General features: G+C 42.7%; 1 protein-coding gene across 1 annotated transcript in view; it reads right to left on the bottom strand.

Annotated features, from left to right (window-relative positions):
- Window positions 1-19,622, bottom strand: part of SPTBN1 (spectrin beta, non-erythrocytic 1) — a 124,739-nt gene that overhangs the window by 85,400 nt on the left and 19,717 nt on the right. Inside the window, exon 2 of the mRNA XM_069954333.1 lies at window positions 5,013-5,197. Within this exon, the coding sequence (XP_069810434.1) occupies window positions 5,013-5,154 (142 nt within the window). The 5' untranslated portion in view covers window positions 5,155-5,197. The remainder of the gene's footprint in view (window positions 1-5,012; window positions 5,198-19,622) is intronic.

Below are 19,622 nucleotides of genomic sequence, written 5' to 3'. Positions count from 1 at the left end.
CATGCACCACATGCTCTTCCTAGGTACAGGAATATGCCAATGATCAATAGGCTTTATTCCGCATTGCTTACCACCACATCCATTAGGCCGATTTCAGAAGACATTATACATTTTTAGTCAGTAATATTTCAAGTCTCAGCCTTAAAGGGGTACTCCGTCCAAAAAAAAAAAATAATTGTTTCAAATCAACTGGTATCAGAAAGTTTTACAGACTTGTAATTTACTTCTAATTGAAAATCTCCAGCCTTCTGGTACTTACCAGCTGCTGTATGTCCTGCAGGAAGTGGTGTATTCTTTTCAGTCTGACCCAGTGCTCTCTGCTGCCACCTCTGTCCATGTCAGGAACTGTCCAGAGCAAAAAAAGGTTTTCTATGGGGATTTGCTACTGCTCTGGGCAGTTACTGTCACAGACAGAGGTGGCAGCAGAGAGCACAGTGTCAGACTGCAAAGAATACACCACTTCCTACAGGACATGCAGCAGTTGATAAGTACTGGACGACTTGAGATTTTTAAATAGAAGTAAAATACAAATCTATATATCTTTCTGAAACCAGTTGATTTGAAAGATTTTTCTTTTGTTGTCGCCAGAGTACCCCTTTAAGCTGAAACCTTGGCCCTTTGCATTCTTCAATGGCTACACAATGCTGCCAGAACATACACCAACTCTGTGTGGCCATTGGAGAACACATGGGGGTGTGGTTTCAGATGCTCACTGCTATCATGCAATTAAACATGCAGGGCAGGGAAGATGCATGCATGCTACTGCTCAGTACAGTCACAGTCTGACACTTAAGCTTGGAAGGAAAACATGATTTTATAACGTTCCAAACACCCACCATTTAAGAGACCTGTATCGTTGACTTATATCCCTATCTGCACCTTTGAGCATTATATACAGCCGACAGATTGCCTTTGAATACTTGCGTACTGCCCCATAAAAGCTGAATTAGTTCTGCCATCCTCTGGACACATCTAAAGACGCGCTTCTTAGAAAAAATATTTAAGTTAAAAGGAAATCTGGCTTATCACACCGCTTTATTAGACATGCCATGAATCGTCTGTATGTATTTCAGACAGACAAGCTTCATCCGTGAACTGTATCTTCATCATGACAGAGTCACATGGAGACCCTGGACAAGTCACGGCCTCCTTCAAGATTCATATGACTAAGAACAAGATTTCCTGCGGTCTCCTGAAACAACAGTCTTGCAGACGATTGAGAAAACAGGAGCCGATCTCCCATGATCCCTACATAGGGATTAGTTTGCAGGACTCAGGCGAGAGGAAACACAAGGGACCCAAACTTCTTGAGTAGGGAGGAGGAGGGGGGGGGGGGGGGGCAGATTTGTTCCGTGCAGATGCATTTGTTGGCATGCGATAGCATGACAGCATGAAATAATAGGATGAGGAGGCTGTCTATAGTGTATTACAAGTCTACATAATGCAGAAGAAGACAGAGATTAACAAAATCTGTCTGCTGGACACTGGGGATGGGGAGGGGGGTATAACATATGTGCCATTTTTCATAAGTGCTATAGATCCCACAGGCCCGAGACATTCTGCTTCAAGGTCAGAAATGCGTTAAGCGAGTACGGGATCTGGAGAATCATTTACAGATTGTGCCATTAGGGCGTGAGGCCGAGAGGATGACATAATCTCATACTTCCTCACATATAAAGAATATACTGCCTTTTCCTTCCTTGTTTGCCTTGACTCGCCCTGTAAGAAGTCTACTGCAATAGAACCTTCTGTTATTTCTACAACGGGTTTTGCTATTGACTGGAGAATCAAAGATGGAACCAGGGAATGGAATATTACATTGTGTCCCCCATATCACCACAATAGGATAGCTAATGCTTATATCTTCTGTGGAAAGTATATATAGTATACAGGCAGATGTTACACAGGTCGCCCCCACCAGAAGACCTTGCTGCTGCACTAACAGTGATGTGTACACCAATGCTCTGGCTATGGGTCTATTTCAGCTTTTATATTACCTTCTTATTTAGGGGTTTAAAGTGAATCTGACAGAAGTCAATAAGTAGGTTAAAGGGGTCAAGATGTGAACTAGAGTAATGGTCGCCCCTCTCCAAATGCCCTATCAGGGTAAATGGACATTTTAGAGGTCCTTTTATGAGCATACGAGGACAAGTGCGAATACGATGCTTTCCTTCATGTACTAATATTACATGGAAGGCCATTTATCTGAACTACATGTTATGGTAATGTACACTTACCAGTCCCGTTACCCTGCCAGTTTAGAGCCCTCTCGCTCAGTGCCGCTGTCAGTGTTTTAAAAACATCTGATGATGTGCCCCTCCCACTGGAAATAGAGTCTATGCTAACCAGCTATTTCCTATGGGAACGGGACGTCAAAGGATGTCTTTAAAACACTGACAGCGGCACAGATCGTCCTGGGAAGCAGCAGGACAGGTAAGTATTAGAGATGAGCCAAACCCAAACGTGGAGCATTTGATTACAAGTGGCTGAAGTAGTTGGATGTAGCCCTTGGGAATCCTGGAAAACATGGATACAGCCTAGGGCCTATGGCTGTATCTATGTTTTTCAGGCAGCCATAGGGCTGCATCAAATGCTGCACGATTGGGTTCGGACTAACCCAATCATACTTGAAGTTTTGCTCATCTCTAGTAAGTACACATTACTGACATGTCCCCCGCAACCCTGGCAGCATGGCTAACTATACATTTTTCCCAGACAAACCCTTTAAAGATTCCATTCCGCAAAGACAAGACTTTATTGGGGTGTGTCAGGTTTCTGGGTCACCAGTGTAATACATTCTAGCAGGGAAAAGTATTCTGAATGCAGCATTTTTAGTCCTGTTATTTAAACACATTCTGCGATGGTGGCCTTACCGTGCTATGGATATAAAACAGTGTTTGAATCTCTCCACAGCCAAATCAGAGCTCCTAAAGGGGTTTTAGGAGCCTGACCTACTACAACTTTAAACATGGCTGCTTCCTTCTACAAACAGTGCCACTCTTATCTTCAGGCTGTGTCTGGTATTGCAGATCAGCTCCAAGTGAATTTAGCTACAGTGCAACTACTCCACACAACCTACGGACAGATACAACACCATATTTTACAATTAATCAGCCATGTTTTCCTAATCTTATGATTTCTACGTGCAACAAAATCTACATTCAGCTCTGCCCAGAGATTAGCACATTTCACTGTACAGAATATATACTCCGGTATACCTACTAGTAACTACTACTTGCAGAATATATACCTCGTGGCAGGGTTTCTCAGCCTGTGGATCTCCAGCTATTGCAAAACTACAATTCTCATCATGCCCAGACAACCAAACCCTGCCTGAGCATGATGGGAGTTGTAGCTCTGCAACATTAGGAACACTGCCTTACAGAATATATACTCCGCTATATAGAGAAGTTAGCTCACTACTACTTCCTGCCTTGCAACCCTCGATTCCAAAGTTCAATCCAGATGGTGGAGAGTTATGCAAAGTATTGCTGGCCTTCAGATATACTGAAGTTATGGCATCACCGGCAGGCACTTAGAGGGTTAACTACAGATGGCTGCCCTGACCTTGACAAACAAGTGTGTGTAACATGGGTTTCAATCATGTGAACTTGTGGTTACAGCTATTTGGCTGTATCTGCTAAAGACCTTGTGAATTGTAAATTGTGCTCCTTTTAGAACATAGAAAAACAGCATCTTCTCGGCCATCAATTTCTGTAGGGTGACTTACTGGAAGGCACAAGGCATTGCAAAATACCGGCCACAACATGGTCCGAAGCCAAGAAAAGTCTAGTCCTTATAGTAAGTAGAATGTCAGAAAGGAATAAACAATGAGACGCTCTTATTATAGGATTCATGAACACTATACAGTATACAGATTATGCACATCTTGTCCCTGGTAGGTGCTTGGTAGGTAAATGGTGCAAAACCAAAAATGGGATTTTATAACCAATTCATATACTTTGTGTCGCATATAAAAAGTCAGATACCCCAAACAACCACTAAGCTCTGCTATTCCAGACTGTGCCATAAAAATAGAATCTGGTTCCTACAAGCAATGAAAATGTGTAAACTGTGATCCTGGTATAAGTCGGGAAAATCACCCAACACTATTCAACTATTGAACCCAGTTGTAAAAAACAAACAAACATAGTATTTGCAGTATACTTTATTTGCAGTTGCACAGTGTAGTGATGTAAAGCACCCCGGTAAGGGCCATGAGAATACCTTCATTTGGCCTCCGTTGGGTAAAATAAAACAGGCGTATGCCCCAAAAGTAAGACTGGGACACTCCATTCTGGTGACCACCCTGCAGCCCTCCACCTGTTGCAAAACTACAATTCCCAGCCGTTGGCTGTCCAGGCAGTTTTGCAACAGCTGGAGGGCCTAAGGTTCCCCATCTCTGCTCTAGACTGAATTCCGCTAGTTTTGCTCAGTGGGAACGAAGCGTTATGTAATAGGGCCAGTGTCCTATTAGAATGTTGCACATAATAATATATATTCATGAGCAAAACTTCATTCATATCAAAATTCAATTCTACATTTTTTAAAGATTTTTTTTTAAAGCTGGAGTCGGAGTTGGTACATTTTTTTCCGACTCCAACTCAGACTGCAGCCAAAACTAGCTCCGACTCAAACTCCAGCTCCTACTCCAGCCAAAACTAGCTACGACTCCGACTCCACAGCCCTGCTGTCAAGTATGGGCCCCTTTGACTTCAATAGTCCGAACATAGTCAGCTAGTCATTTCTCGTAATGTATACATTTTGTCTGAGGGTGAAAACACATGTATGTTTGGGATTTTACCCAAAATCAGTGCCAGTGAAGAGCATGGTTGTCTGTCTGTGCAGGTATTTCTTGGCATCCATGTATACGTTCCATGGAGGACACACCAGTAACGTTAAAAAATGTATAACAAAATTGTTCCTACAAAATTGTTCCTTGGCCAAGGAACAATTTTTTATACATTTTTTGAGCAATAAAGACAACTAAAGCAGGTCTTCCATCCACCTACCTGCTAATGCCTTGATACGAGATCGCTCGAAGAGCCTGGCCGAGCTGTTCTCATTGTCCCATTCGTCGTCCCAGCGATTGTTGACGTCGCTGTACTGCTGTTGTATCTCAATGTTGTCATAGTCTGTCGTGACAGCCGTCATTCTGGACCTCCCTAACCTATCATCAGCTACAGCTCACTCAGATCTGAAAGGGAAGAAGAGAAAGTGACATCGAGTTACTGGACAGGACACTGGTGAATAATCCTCGGCATCTGAAATATTTCACTTCCACTATGTGCAAAGAGCTGACACCCAATAATAATGACAAAATACTTAATTCTCTAAGCATGCCACCAACTGGGCTGCACACGAGCCGGCTCTAGGAGGGACAATGTCCATCTATGTTCACCCAACAACTTCAAAGACATTCACACTGGACTTACTTTCTTGTAGTTCTTAAACTATACCCACAAGTTGTTCCAGAAATTAATTAAAAACAATTGGCATTTGTGCCATTATACCATTACTAACAAGGATACCATTTTTCACCAATACTACGGTTAGTCCGCATCCAATCGACACCCCCTGCAGAGTATCTTACCATGCACAACATCTTATGGAAAGTTGATCTGATGCCCTCCAAGCCCCCCAAAATTAGCAATGTGCCATGTCCCCATTTCTATAATGGGATTGTCCCTCTATCGCTGGGGGTCTCTACACCGCTACCTCTACAGATAAGAAAAGGCATCATGGGTTCCCAGTTTAATCTGTGACATGTCGGGCAGCATGACCTCACCTGCCTGATGAAGGGTTGAGGACCCGAGTAATGTAGCTGTACATGAATTAATATACACACTTTAGAGTGACGAGTCTTCTTCACTGTTGCATTGTGCGCAGTGGGGTGGAGGTCATCTGCTAGCATCTAAGGCTAGGTTCACATTGCGTTTTTGCAATCGGTTTAGCAAAAAACGGATGAAAAACAGATGCATTTGTGTGCATCCGTTTTTCCAATGACTTCCATTATTTAAAAAAAAAATGGATCAAACGAATCCGTTGATTTTGTTGAACACAAAAGTAGCGTTGACACTACGTTTTTGTCCGTCAAAAAAAAAAACGGATCCGTTTTGATCAGTTTTTTTTTTTATAATGGAAGTCAATGGAAAAACGGATCACATCGGATGCACACAAATGCATCCTTTTTTTCATCAGTTTTTCGCAAAAAGAAAAACGGATTGCAAAAACGCAGTGTGAACCTAGCCTTATACCCCATAATAAAGCTGCCTGGTCTCCAAGTTACGTACACCGTGTTAAACCGAGTACAGCGTTCAGCTATCTTCAACACTCCCATAGGCACTGAATAGAACATGGTCGGACTATATGGTAGTTTACAGTGAAAATGATTGGTTCCAACCAGTGGGTATGTCCTCCAAACAGGACCCTTCCCTTTCATACACACAGTTGACCACAATATGGAGTAATTCTGCAGCTACAATATTATACATGGGAAAAGAAGTTGCAAGTGGCCACATGAAAATTCAGAAGAATCCAAAAGTTTCTAATAACTTTTTTCCCCCAATAGGAAAAGATTAAAGGGGTGACCCAGCGCTAGAAAAACATGGCCACCGCTCGTCTCCAGTTTGGGTGCAGGTTTTGCTACTCATGCTATACTATGTTATCATCCATTTTATGCACAGAAAAACAAGTGCAAACAACAAAACCCTTTCCTGCTATTCTAGTGGAGCCAACACAACCCTAAAAGACTTCTGGGAAAAGACATTAGTCTCTGTGCCAAACCCTTCACAAGGCAGCAGCAATTGTAACAAGTTTTATTTTCAGCCGCAGGACTCTCAGGAGTCGCAGATTTACAGCTTGCAATGTCACATCTTCTTTGTGACTCTACGGAAATGGCTTTTTGTGAATGTCATGCGACTGGAGAATATCCCTGGAAAATGTAAGTGCATGTTTACGGACTTGTCACAGATCTCCGTCTTACGTGTCGCAATCCTCTTCTACATATGTAGATTATTGGCGGACAAGAGACAAAGCAGCGCACAGGATGTCCAGTATTTCCAATACGAAGCGCTGACTTCCCTGTTACATAATAGCTTTATAAAGACCTGACCGCCATTACCATACAAATCCTGGGCAATTTTTTTTTTACAATGTTCTTTCAACATAAAATCTTTCTGAAGAATAGCTCACCTGTATAAGATGCTGTCAAAGCTCAACAACTAGGCTTAAAGAGGATGTACCATCAGGTACATCCTCTTTAATATGACCCACGGATAGAACGGCGCCGTAACGGGGAAGTCAGTACCACGGTCCGTTTTTTGAACTGCGTCCTGATTCCCATGTACGGCACTGTTCTACCCTCGGGTACCGGGCCAGGGCTGAAGCACAGGAGGTGGGCCGGGCCACCCCCAATGGGAGGGAAATCCCTGCCCTCTATGACGCGGCTCCATTGATTCTAAAGAAGCTGCGTCATAGAGGGGCGGGGGTTTCCTCCAACTGGGGGCGGGGCAGCCCACCTCCAGTCCTTCAGCCCCGGCCAGGTACCCATGGATAGAACGGCAGTACACGGGAACCGGGCCGCGGTCCGTTTTTTGAACGGGTGGGTCATATGTGGGTCATATGACAGAGGATGCACCTGATGGTACATCCTCTTTAAAGTGTCACCCCCTTCAGTATGAGGACTTCTTTAAACAGCTGTAAAGCCTAAATTCTGCAGTTCCGCCAAGGGCATGGCGCCTAGACAGATGATGTCACAGAGGGGGGGGGGGCTACAGCGCAGGAGTGGACAGGGTGGAGTGGCACAGCGGTTGTGAAGCACCACTCAGGATGCACAAACCAACGATAAATAGCATTTTTCACTGGACCAAGCACAAAGACATCTATTATACAGTAAGGTATAGATAGGTTAAATCTGTGAACGAATGTTTACGCGGAACGATCTGCGATTTTTTGCCCACGACGATTTGAGAACATGTTCAAAGATCAAAATGAACGATTTCTCGCTCGTCGCTTGACCGTTCGCTGCATTTACACGTACGATTATCGTTCGAATTCGATCCTTACGTACAGGATCCGCAGAAGATTTGGTGGTGCAGATTTTATGCTGCGTTCAGTTATTTAAATCAAATCTGCTGCGATACGGTGTGTGTGGAGCTACCCTTCAAGTGGTTATCCAGTGCTACAAAAACATAACCACTTTCTTCCAGAGACAGCACCACTCTGGTCTCCAGTACAGGTGTGGTTCGTAATTAAGCTCCATTCACTTCAATGGAACGGATCTGCAAAACCTGCACCCAAACTGGAGACAAGAGAGGGGCTGTCTCTTGAAGAAAACAGCCATGTTTTAGTAGTGCTGGATAACCCCTTTAAATTACCACTTGACCCTAGCTTTAGGAGTCCAAAACATTCTGCCCCCTGCCTTACATAAAGATGGCCGCCTGAACACACAAGTCAGGAAAGGATTTTAACGCCCTCCATTTTGTGTGATGATGGAAACATTTATGTTTGGGAGAAGAAAAAGAAAAGAATATTTCAGCTATATTTCCACTAAAGTAGTTTTCAGCAGACCATGCAAAATGCTGGAGAGCGTCCATTACAGTCTACCCCGCCCAGGATGACAGAAGTGGTTATTGATCCATGCTGCAGGAACAGATGAGTACAAGAGGCCATTCCCATGAGAACAGGGCGTCAGCTCGCTCCAACATTGATTTATTCATCGGCTGGTAAAAGTAGCAGAAAATAAATAAATTCTAAATTCTTTATATCTAGCAAAAATTCTTCTGTTTAATATTACATGGTACGCTACCGTAATTCTCCTAAATTATAGCCCTAGTTATACCTATAACCTTTCGGAAAAAGAATTCTAAAATATTTTTTATATGTCATCATGTCAGAAGCGGACTTACTCCGCCTAGTGAAATACCAATAGAGAAATAACTGAACCTCTAACGTATTACAACATATAAATTTTATTGTTAAAATTGCAAAAAAATGACAAAATAATGAATAAATACACAATGAACCATGGCTGACAAAATGTTAAAAACGACAAACATACAATGAGGGGGCTGCTGCAGATGGACACAAGTAAATGAATAAATAAATAAATGGTAGACTAAAGTGCTAGATACAGTACAAGGAGAGCTATGGGTAGATAATATATATTAAACAAGCCAAGAAAAAGTGCAATAAACAATTCATAGATCTCAACTAGTGAAAGAACTACTAAAGTGTCCTACCATAAATAATAAAAGTCAAAGTGTCCACCGGCGGCCCCCACCCCAACGCACGTTTCGGCGTAGCCTTTTTCAAGGGGTACCTATCTGCTGGAGGGTCACGCTATAAATACCTAAAATGCCACTAGATGGACCAATCACCCACCCGCTCCGCATTGTTTATTGCACTTTTTCTTGGCTTGTTTAATATATATTATCTACCCATAGCTCTCCTTGTACTGTATCTAGCACTTTAGTCTACCATTTATTTATTTATTCATTTACTTGTGTTCATCTGCAGCAGCCCCCTCATTGTATGTTTGTCGTTTTTAACATTTTGTCAGCCATGGTTCATTGTGTATTTATTCATTATTTTGTCATTTTTTTGCAATTTTAACAATAAAATTTATATGTTGTAATACGTTAGAGGTTCAGTTATTTCTCTATTGGTATTTAGCTTGCTACTAGAACCCGAAGTTCTTAAACCTTACATTTATCCCCCATACATTAGAGCAGTACAGGTAGTGTCTTGTATGGTGGAGTTCTACAGACTTTATATATGTGTTATTACTCCGCCTAGTGGTATATGTGAACGGCCTTTACAAACCAAAACTGTCTCTCTAGTGCCACCAATCGGTAAATACCCTGTAAGGCAAGGTTTTAGAACAGGTTTTCTTGAGCCTCGGCCATAAGGAAGCTGCACCATATCCACCAACAGCAACACTGGCTCATGATACTTTATCACAGGGGTAGGGAACCTTGGCTCTACAGCTGTTGCAAAACTACAACTCCCATCATGCCTGGACAGCCAAAGCTTTAGCTGTCCAGGCATGCTGGGAGTTGTAGTTTTGCAACAGCTGGAGGGCCAAGGTTCCCTACCCCTGCTTTATTAGGGGCATCATAAATTGGGTCAAAGATGCTGAACAAAATAGAAGAGGATACTATAGTAGGCCATAGCAGAGTCTTACACCGTGTGCCCCTAAACTAATACATATGAATGGGGCCAGTTGTGGTCAGGAGTCGTAACATGCTCATTGAATGGTTCCTTCATTCGGAGGATTGTGGGAGGTCTCAATAATAAGACCACCGCCAGTCATACGGCCATGTTATAGGGTCTCCTCTCTGACTGTTAAACTGCTGCCTGGACAAAAAAACAGAGCAAACCACCAAGAACATGGGTCTCCAAACTGCGGCCCTCCAGCTGTTGCAAAACCACAATTCCCATCATGCCCAGACAGCTAAAGCTTTGTAATGGCTGTCCAGGCATGATGGGAAATTTAGTATTGCAACAGCTGGATAGGCGCAATTTGGAGACCCATGACCTAGAAGTCATGCAGGATCTCCCAGTGTTCAAAAATCTGCAACAATGGCGAGTAATCCCGGATTTCCCCCATTGACGTTAATAGAGAAATCCACAATAAATCAGCAGATCTGACACCCATGTTGACATACTGCAAAGACTGCACCATAGGTTGATCTACACATGGATTCTGTGCAATTCTTTTTCCCCAGCGGAGAGCCTCTTCTACTGTAAGGGTGTATACACACTATGGAATCCAGGCGGATAACCCGACGTTTGCATCTCCGCCAGTGCCATAGACTCCATTTTATGCACAGGCCGATTCCGCCGTCTGCCAAAAGAATTGTCAAGTCAATTCTTTTGGCGGACGGCGGAATCCGCCTGTGCATAGAATGGAGTCTATGGCACGGGCAGAGATGATAGCGGCGGAATCCGTGGTGGGTTATCCGCCCAGATTCCGTAGTGTGCACGCACCCTAAATACTGCAAATTCTTCTACACAGCAGTGAGGGGCCCTGGCAGCCATGTGTGACCCCAGCCTATTTGGATCAGGCATATTTAGCCCTGTAATGAAGGGAAGGCTTAAATTATATCTATTTGGTTTAACACATCAAAAAGATGCTTTTTTTTTTTTTTTTTTTTTTTTTTGCAGAAATTCAACATTCATTAAGTAATTAGGTAAAAAAAAAAGTAAAAAAAATTGTTGAGGTCAAGTTGCCACAAAGAAACACAAGAAAAAAGTTGACACTAGTTATAAAAACTTTTGAATAAGCAAACACGACACAAACTTTGCCCCTTTTTTACTCTAGGAAGTAGAGCCATAAAGCCAGTAAGATAACAGCACACCACGACTGGAAACCACAAGCAGAAAAATGTGTTTTCACTGGTTACTATTTTGGCTGCGGATTAGCAGATCTACCACAAGGCCAAGGATTCTCTTTTTTTTCATCCTCAAACTGATGTTAAGCAGTAACTTTCTAGGGAAATGAGTACAGCTCGCTCATAGTAAACCACAGGCCGGCCTGCACTGTACACAGCTCTCTGCTGCCACCTACTGGTCAATGCTCAATATAGGCAGCAGAAAGGGAGCAGACTGACAGCTCCTTACTGAGACACCTAGTACTGGGGGATGTCATATCCTTATCGCAATTTTAGCTTGGGACTTCCCATACAAAGCTACAAATCCTCTGCACAGATATACCAGCTGTGTTAACTCATTCCTGTCCCATGGGCTAAAAAGCTTGGGGAATAGGGCCCCCTTAGGGACCTGACTAAAATTACAAGGTAAGTATAATACAAGATATTAAAAGCACACACTCCCACATCTCATTTACTCATACACTGTACACGATATCTAATTATTAGATATTATTATATACTGTGGACACTGGGAATGGCTGTTAAGATCAATGATATAGCTTCTTCAACATGTTTCGCTACTGAACGTAGCGTCCTCAGGAAGCATAGCTATAAACCTGCCATGAAGCACTGGTCTTCCTTATAAAGGTAAACTGGTGTTAGCCACTCCCCAGTCAGTCTCTGGATCGAACCAATTTTGTTTAGTTTTTATAGGCCACCAGCAGATGTGTTCAGCCACCACTAGATGGAGCTTATGAGCATACCACATATTTAAAAATCTCAAGTCTTCCAGTACTTATCAGCTGCTGTATGTCCTGCAGGAAGTGGTGTATTCTTTCCAGTCTGACACAGTGCTCTCTGCTGCCACCTCTGTCCCTGACAGGAACTGTCCAGAGCAGTAGAGGTTTTCTATGGAGTTTGCTTCTGCTCTGGAGAGTTCCCATCATGGACAGAGGTGGCAGCAGGGAGCACTGTGTCACAATGGAAAGATAACTCCACTTCCTGCAAGACATAGCAGCTGATAAGTATTGGAAGACTTGAATTTATTTATTTTTTTTAAATTGAATTTACAAATGTGTATGAAACTTTCTGGTACCAGTTTATTGAATAACGTTTTTCTTCTAGAGCACCCCTTTAAGGGAGTTTAAATGCACATCTCTTGATGGGATAGGGTAGTAGCTTTAATGCAACATCATTTGTTAAGGTTGCAAGTCGATATATAAAATAAGCCAATGGGTGATTTAAACATGCAACGAAACAATCACTGCCCCAATACATGTTGTAAACTCTTCAGTGTCCCCTAAGGCTCATAAAAACTGAACATTAAACATAAGTGTTCACGGTGAGACAATCTGGCTGGCTAAACACATCAGAAGTGTCGGCTGAACTTTCAGATTTACAAGAATCCAGTCAACGTGTATAGCGTGGATGTAGTGGATGTCTGGGGAGAGAAGGATGAGGCATGTTAGATTTCAACTGCCCACCCTTTTGTTCTTGGGGAGAGAAGCAGCCTTCTCCTAATTCCCCAGTGAACACATGCATGGACACCCGAGCCAAGTGTGCATGTGTATGGGGAAATCAGGAGAAACAGCCGTCAGCCAACAGCTACCTTGTGTGTATGGCCAGCTTCATTTTCACTGCCCCATTCCTGCCCTGCGCCCACATTGTTCCCATTGCCTAAATTCACTAAATAATAAAATATTCAAAACACAAAGCTAAAAGTAAAATATGCAATAAAACTACATAGAATCCAAGCATACTAACTAAAGAGCCCTGTCCGTTCTAACTCTAAAACAAAATGGTGGGTGGTGATCACATCCAAGCCAAACCATCAGTTTCTCCTCTTACAATTCTTGAAAAATGTATAGTATGGTACCGTGTTAGCCAGAAAAATCCATATCGTGGTAAATACTTCAAATCAAAGTATTTTAGGAGTGATACCTTTATTGGCCAACAAAAAAACTGTTAGAGCTGTGAGCTTTCGGGATTCACAAGATCCCTTCGTCAGACAAGTTCACAAATGAATGACTTACAGAAACAGCACAACATTTTAGGGATGTTACAAGCCAGAAGGGAGAGACATCTGTGAATTGGGGAGGGGGGGGGGGGGGGTGAGGGGGTATATACATCACATAGATAAGCCAGGGCAATAAAAAGGACTTGTTGTAAATTAAAGGTTATTTGGAAGTCCAAGATTGTTGGTCAGTTCAGTCTTATCTGTGGAGTGTGTCCATGTAGTGGGTCATAAATCCAGGTGCCAGGTTTAATCCATGTGTTAATGATTGGAATGTTTTTATCAATTTGAATTCCCACACTTTCCTCTCTCTGTCACTCTGGAAGTGACCTTTGAGGACCATAACCCTTAAATCTGTTATTCTATGGTCCAGTCCTGAGAAATGTTGGCCTACAGGGGTGTTGAGACTTCTTTTTATTGTATGTCTATGTAAGTTCATTCTAGTTTGTAGTTTCTGTTTTGTTTCCCCAATGTAAATCCCTGTGGGGCATCGTGTACACTTTATCATGTAGACCACATTGGAGGATGTACATGAGAAAGCATTTGTGATTGTGTAGTCTCGCTGTGTGTTGGGGATGCGGATTGTGTCCTCTTACAATAGAATACACAGGCTCCAACAAGACAAGTGCAATTACTATAATGTGACCTCACCGCCTGCATACACAATACCCAGAGGACTTCATTGTAATCCACCAAGAAGAAAAACAGGAAGATCGCTGAGAAAAAAACAGCGCAAAGCAAAATATACAGAAACTCCTCCCAACACATGTAACATAAGCCGCAGTGTGGCTCCCTCGTGTCGCCATCGCAATGTCTGGACTTTCAGCACCAGGAGGCTACATACACTACTGGAAGTAGTGATCCCTATGGCTCCATCACATGATCAGGGCGATGATTTCTACTGCAGGATATATATATATATATATATATATATATATATATATATATATATATATATATATATATATATATATAATAAAAAAATCTTTAATACAGTATTGTTGGGGGGGGGGGGGGTTTAAATTATAAAATCATCCCTATCGGCTATACACAGGGTGATGGGCCTATGAGAATTTAAATGGCCACACAAAGAATTTAATATGTCGACAATCAAGTGTTTGCTTGAGTGTTGGCCAACTGATCGCTGGGCCTTTAAAGGGGTTTTCCAGCAAAAATCTTCTTTTTCTTTCCAATCAACTTATATCAGAAAGTTCTATAGATTTGTAATTTACTTCTATTAAAAAAAATCTCAAGTCTCCCATACTTATCAACTGTTGTATGCCCTGCAGCAAATGTTGTTTTATTTTCAGTCTGCTCTCTGCTGACATCTCTGGCCAAGACAGGAACTCTGTCTCGGTTTTATATGAATCCCCATAGAAAATATCTCCTGCTCGGGACAGTTCCTGTCTCGGCCAGAGATGTCAGCAGAGAGCACCGTGTCAGACTGAAAATAAAACATTTCCTGCAGGACATACAGCAGCTAATAAGTATGGGAAGACTTGAGATTTTTTAATAGAAGTAAATTATAAATCTATATAACTTTCAGACACCAGTTGATTTGAAAGAAAAAGATTTTCGCTGGACAACCCCTTTAAAGGTCCCTATACACCTTATACTTTTGCCAGCAATAGCAGACGCTCAAAGCAGGTAAGGACATCAGTGTAAGGTGTATGGGGCTCTTCCCAGCCGCCCACTGACAAAAGATGTTGTTGAAAAATGAAAAATCACTAGCTGGCCCCCTTTGGTCTGGTAGAGATAAGCCACAGCCAGAGAACGTTCCTGTGCATGGGCAGGACAGGGCCATAGGGGAGAGATAACAATAGATGAACTGTCAACCATCAGTTACTGAAGGTGTATAGGGACCTTTAGGCCATGTTCTCACACGTATGAATTATGCCTCCATTTCTTCACCAATGGCCACACAATGTTGTCAGGATTATCTGCAACATCAAACAAGTATTAAAGACCGCAAGCAGTCTTACACGTGCAGATTATTGGGACTGAGCATCCATAGGAACCCTAAGTTATAATAGACCAATTAAATAAGGACCTTAAAAGGGGTTATCCAGCGTTAGAAAAACATGGCCGCTTTCTTCCAGAGACAACATGAGTTTTGTCTTCAGTTTGGGTGCAGGTTCTGTAACTCAATTCCATTGAAGTGAATGGAGCTTAATTCCAAACTACATCTGAACTGGAGACAAGAGTGGTGCTGTCTCTGGAAGAGAGAGGCCATGTTTTTCTAATGCTGGATAACCCCTTTAAGGCTAAGTCCACACCTGCATTGAAGGCTGATATTCAAGTTTCCCCCTGAATTTCTGTCTAATTTGACAGCAACTACCCCAAAGGACCCTACTGTAAATCAAGACATAATCCCCAATGGGATCACCGAAAACAACAAACATATGCTGTAGCCATCTGGTACTGCTTAGTCTTAAATGGGCCCAGCACTGGAGTGCAACCTTAGGGTATGTTCACACTGAGGAAAGGGCAAGTATTCAGCGAGGAATTGAAGAGGAAAGTTTTCTCACCTATTCATCTCTGGCAGAATAGGAGCAGAATTCGAGGGGAATTTGGCTCCGTGCACATGGAGCAAAAGTGACGGAATTCTCCACCGCGGAATGCCGCCAGCCTCCCTGCCATAATGACAGTCTATGGGGGGCTCACACGGCTAAAGAATGAATGCGGAATAAATTAGAGCGGATCAGGGCTGAGCAAGCTGGAAGCCATGTGATGCGCTCCAGCCAATGAAAAGGCTGCTGGTGCGCATGTGCACCAGCAGCCTTTTCTCTCCCGGGGGGGGGGGGCCTTGGGTCGGGGGCCAGACCGGGTATTTAACCACATTACAAAGTTATATAACTTTGTAATGTGTGTTAAATAAGCCAAAAAAATTTTTCGGGGGAGTTGTCCTTTAACATGTCAATTCTTCAGACGGAAAGCGGATTAGGGGCGGAATTTTCGGTGCAGAAATTCCACTGTGCGAACAACAGTGCGGAAATCCTATCCTAAGTTCATTTTTTGCGGGCAGAATTTGAAGCGGAATCCACTGCAAATTTGCCACGGATTCTGCTGCTGTTTCCGCGTGTATTCTTCAGTGTGAGCATACCCTAGAGTAACTATTTCCTGAAGAGTGGGAAGTCACAATCACTTTATAACCTTCTTCTACTACTCAATCTTACGTGTGTGACCGGTGACTGCTGCAATCGTGGTAATAGACTGTCCCTTAGAGGTCATCTTTAAATTGGAGTCTCCAGATACCATTCCACTCCAGCCAGTCGGGATTAGCACAGCAGCTCCCCCGCGTCTGAGTAAACGGAGAGGTGGATGGATAGACAATACTGAGCAAAACACCTTATTTATAACACGTAGGTCAATGAACTATCATGGGAAAAATATCTGCATCTTATTTTGGCGTCTTAATAGTACATGATAATCCTCCGCATCCCACACCTTCCAGTCCGCAGCTTCCCGATATACAAGTCTACAATTCACAAACCAGTTTCCCCCAACCAGTCCCATGGTGTCTCTTTCAGCTTGGAAGACAACCAGGACCTGCAGGCTCTGTAAAGCTTCCAGCAAGTGAAAAGATGAGCTGGAAAAAAAAAAAAAAAAAAAAAAAAAAAAGAAAAAACCCTATTTGTGGCGCCTTGTCTCCGGAGCCATAGAAGAGAAGACTGCCCGCGCTGCCAGCTCTGTGCACGAAGACACCGAGAAATAAATATGGATGGATGAGTCACTGCGGAGGAAAAAAGGAAACAAATTGAAGGCTATAGCGACATGAAAAAGTGGCACAATGAAACGCGCTTAATGGCGGTTTATTTATAACGTGTGCATAAGCCGTCCAGATGCATTACTGGATTTAACAATTACATCTCTGCAGAAGATCATCAGCTCTGAGTAATATTGATGTCCACACAGCAGCTGCAGCTATGGTGTACAGCAGTGTACGAAAAAGAGAGACGCCATCGATCGGCGGTTTGGGAAAATCTGACCTTGTATTACTGTAAATCATGTGACCACACTTTTCTTTTCTTTTTTTTTTACCCTTTTAATGGTGAAAGACAAATGGGTTGAAACATAATACTAAATGTAAAAAGATAGCAAAAAGCCCCTGGTCTTCAAGGCCAAATTGCCATATCATCTCTGCATTGTATCTATGGGACCAGATGATCCCATCTCTAGTCATATTTATAGTACGTCAATGGTTTTATGATGCAAAAGAGCACTGCAGAGACACCATCACATGTCTCGATGTCAGTGAACTAGCCAGACCTTCCTCCGGGAAGGAACAACCAAGCCAAGGAATGTCTCCAATCAAGGAAACCACTCAAGCAAAGTATCCATCCACAGACAGCTGTTTCTGGGTATTTGCCCCTCATCAGTGTGGCGTAGGAATCTGGCCAGTGGGAGCAATGACTAGTAAGTGCATGCAAAATGATGCTGGTTTACCTCAGATGGTTTTATGATGACGTCACTTTATCTTTTGTAAGTTGGAGTTCTTCTTTTGTAGTGTATTAATTTTTTTTTACCTCAGGAAGCTGAGGGACAATAAATATGGCAGCCAATATTATGGCTACTCATTGGGACATCATGCTGTTTTTTACAATCCAGTTATGCACTGCTTAATCTAGTGGTACCTACACGTAGCTGTCCAACAGTTGTAGAACTATAACTCCCAGCATGCTATCAACCTAAGGCTTTCAGGAGAGGCCCTTCAAAAATATCTGACGACAATGCAGAGAAACATCATATACATCATCTACAAGACCTTGTGTATAAAGCAGAGCTTTGTGCGTGGACACCAGTACACACTACAGGGCCCTAGCCTCAAACAGGCTGTAGAACTTTGTAATGGTAGACAGATTTATCGGACAGATTTTTGAAGCCAAAGCCAGGAATAGACTATAAACAGAGACGAGGTCACGAAGGAAAGAGTGAGATTTCTCCTGTTTTTAAATTCATTCCTGGCTTTGGCTTAAAAAATCTGTCAGATAAATCTGTATGTGTAAACGCACCATGACAGAGCCAGCAATCATCTAAAGAATGAGCTTATTCATTGGCTGAACGAGTCAAATAAAAAAAAAAGAAAGAAAAAGAAATCACCATAGCCTACAGCAGAGGCCACCGCTCCTATTCCAACATGTTTGAAAGACAAACGACGCAACGATCAGCCATCATGAACGATGTCGGCTGATCGTTGTCTTCTATTCCACAGGATGATTATCAGCCATAATGGCCGATAATCGTTTCGTGGAATAGGGCCTTTAGGATGCTGTATGTTTGCTTTACTTGAAACATGGTAGTATGAAAGGCCTGATGGCAATGCACTGTAAGCCTTAAAGGGAACCCATCAGCACTCTTGACATGTCTTTTTTAAATACTTCTATATAAGAAAAGATGTTTCGGAATAGAACCTCTGCACTATGACATTCCTATTGACTTAAATTGACAACTGGGTGTTACCATTACCACAATCGGATGTAAAATCCATATACTGTCTAATAGTGTCAGCAAGGCCTGGACACGGAGGCTGTTTAGCCATGACCCCCCTCCACCACCCTCACACACCTGGCAACACCCAGTTGTCAATTTATTCACATTTACAGTAGGATAATCAGAGGCACAAACCACAATTCTAAGAAAGGAGGCCCTATAATTGTTATATCATAGGAAGCACAAGTCCTCACTAACACAGACATGTCAGGAGAGACCTGGACAAAAGTGTCCTGGAGGTGTGAGGCGACTAATAGGAGCAATGAGGCAATCTGTATGACAGGGCAGCTGAAATAACACAATTTTCTTTTCAGAATCTTTTTCCCCAGACATTGCGGCCATTGTTTGCAAAGCTGCTCCAGAGACAACAGGCAGAGGACGGGCAGCAGTGACAGCCATTGCAAAATTTACGACAGATACAATAGGAACGGAAGTCATTTGGAGAATAGGCTATATAATGTATATGGGGTGCGTCTGTAATATTTTAGAAAAGGATTCTTCCGCCATGCAATTTCAATACTGGGTTAACATTTACCCGAATCTAACCTCGACACCTGTTTATATGAATGTCAAGGGGGAGTCCTACTTGCAGTGATCCTCTGTGTGTCCAGATCAGACAGACACTGCGCATCCATCCATACTCCAGAGCAATATGTGGCTGGCAGCGGCTTTCCACAGCAACGGCAGGTGATCACAAGGGAGAGGTTGTTTTTTTTTTAAAAATATATATATATGCGTTTTAT

The sequence above is a fragment of the Dendropsophus ebraccatus genome, chromosome 15 (genome assembly GCF_027789765.1).
Source record: "Dendropsophus ebraccatus isolate aDenEbr1 chromosome 15, aDenEbr1.pat, whole genome shotgun sequence".
Classification (NCBI taxonomy): Eukaryota; Metazoa; Chordata; class Amphibia; order Anura; family Hylidae; genus Dendropsophus; species Dendropsophus ebraccatus.
The sequence above is the reverse complement of the archived record's forward strand: the minus strand, read 5'-3'. Positions and strand labels throughout refer to the sequence as shown.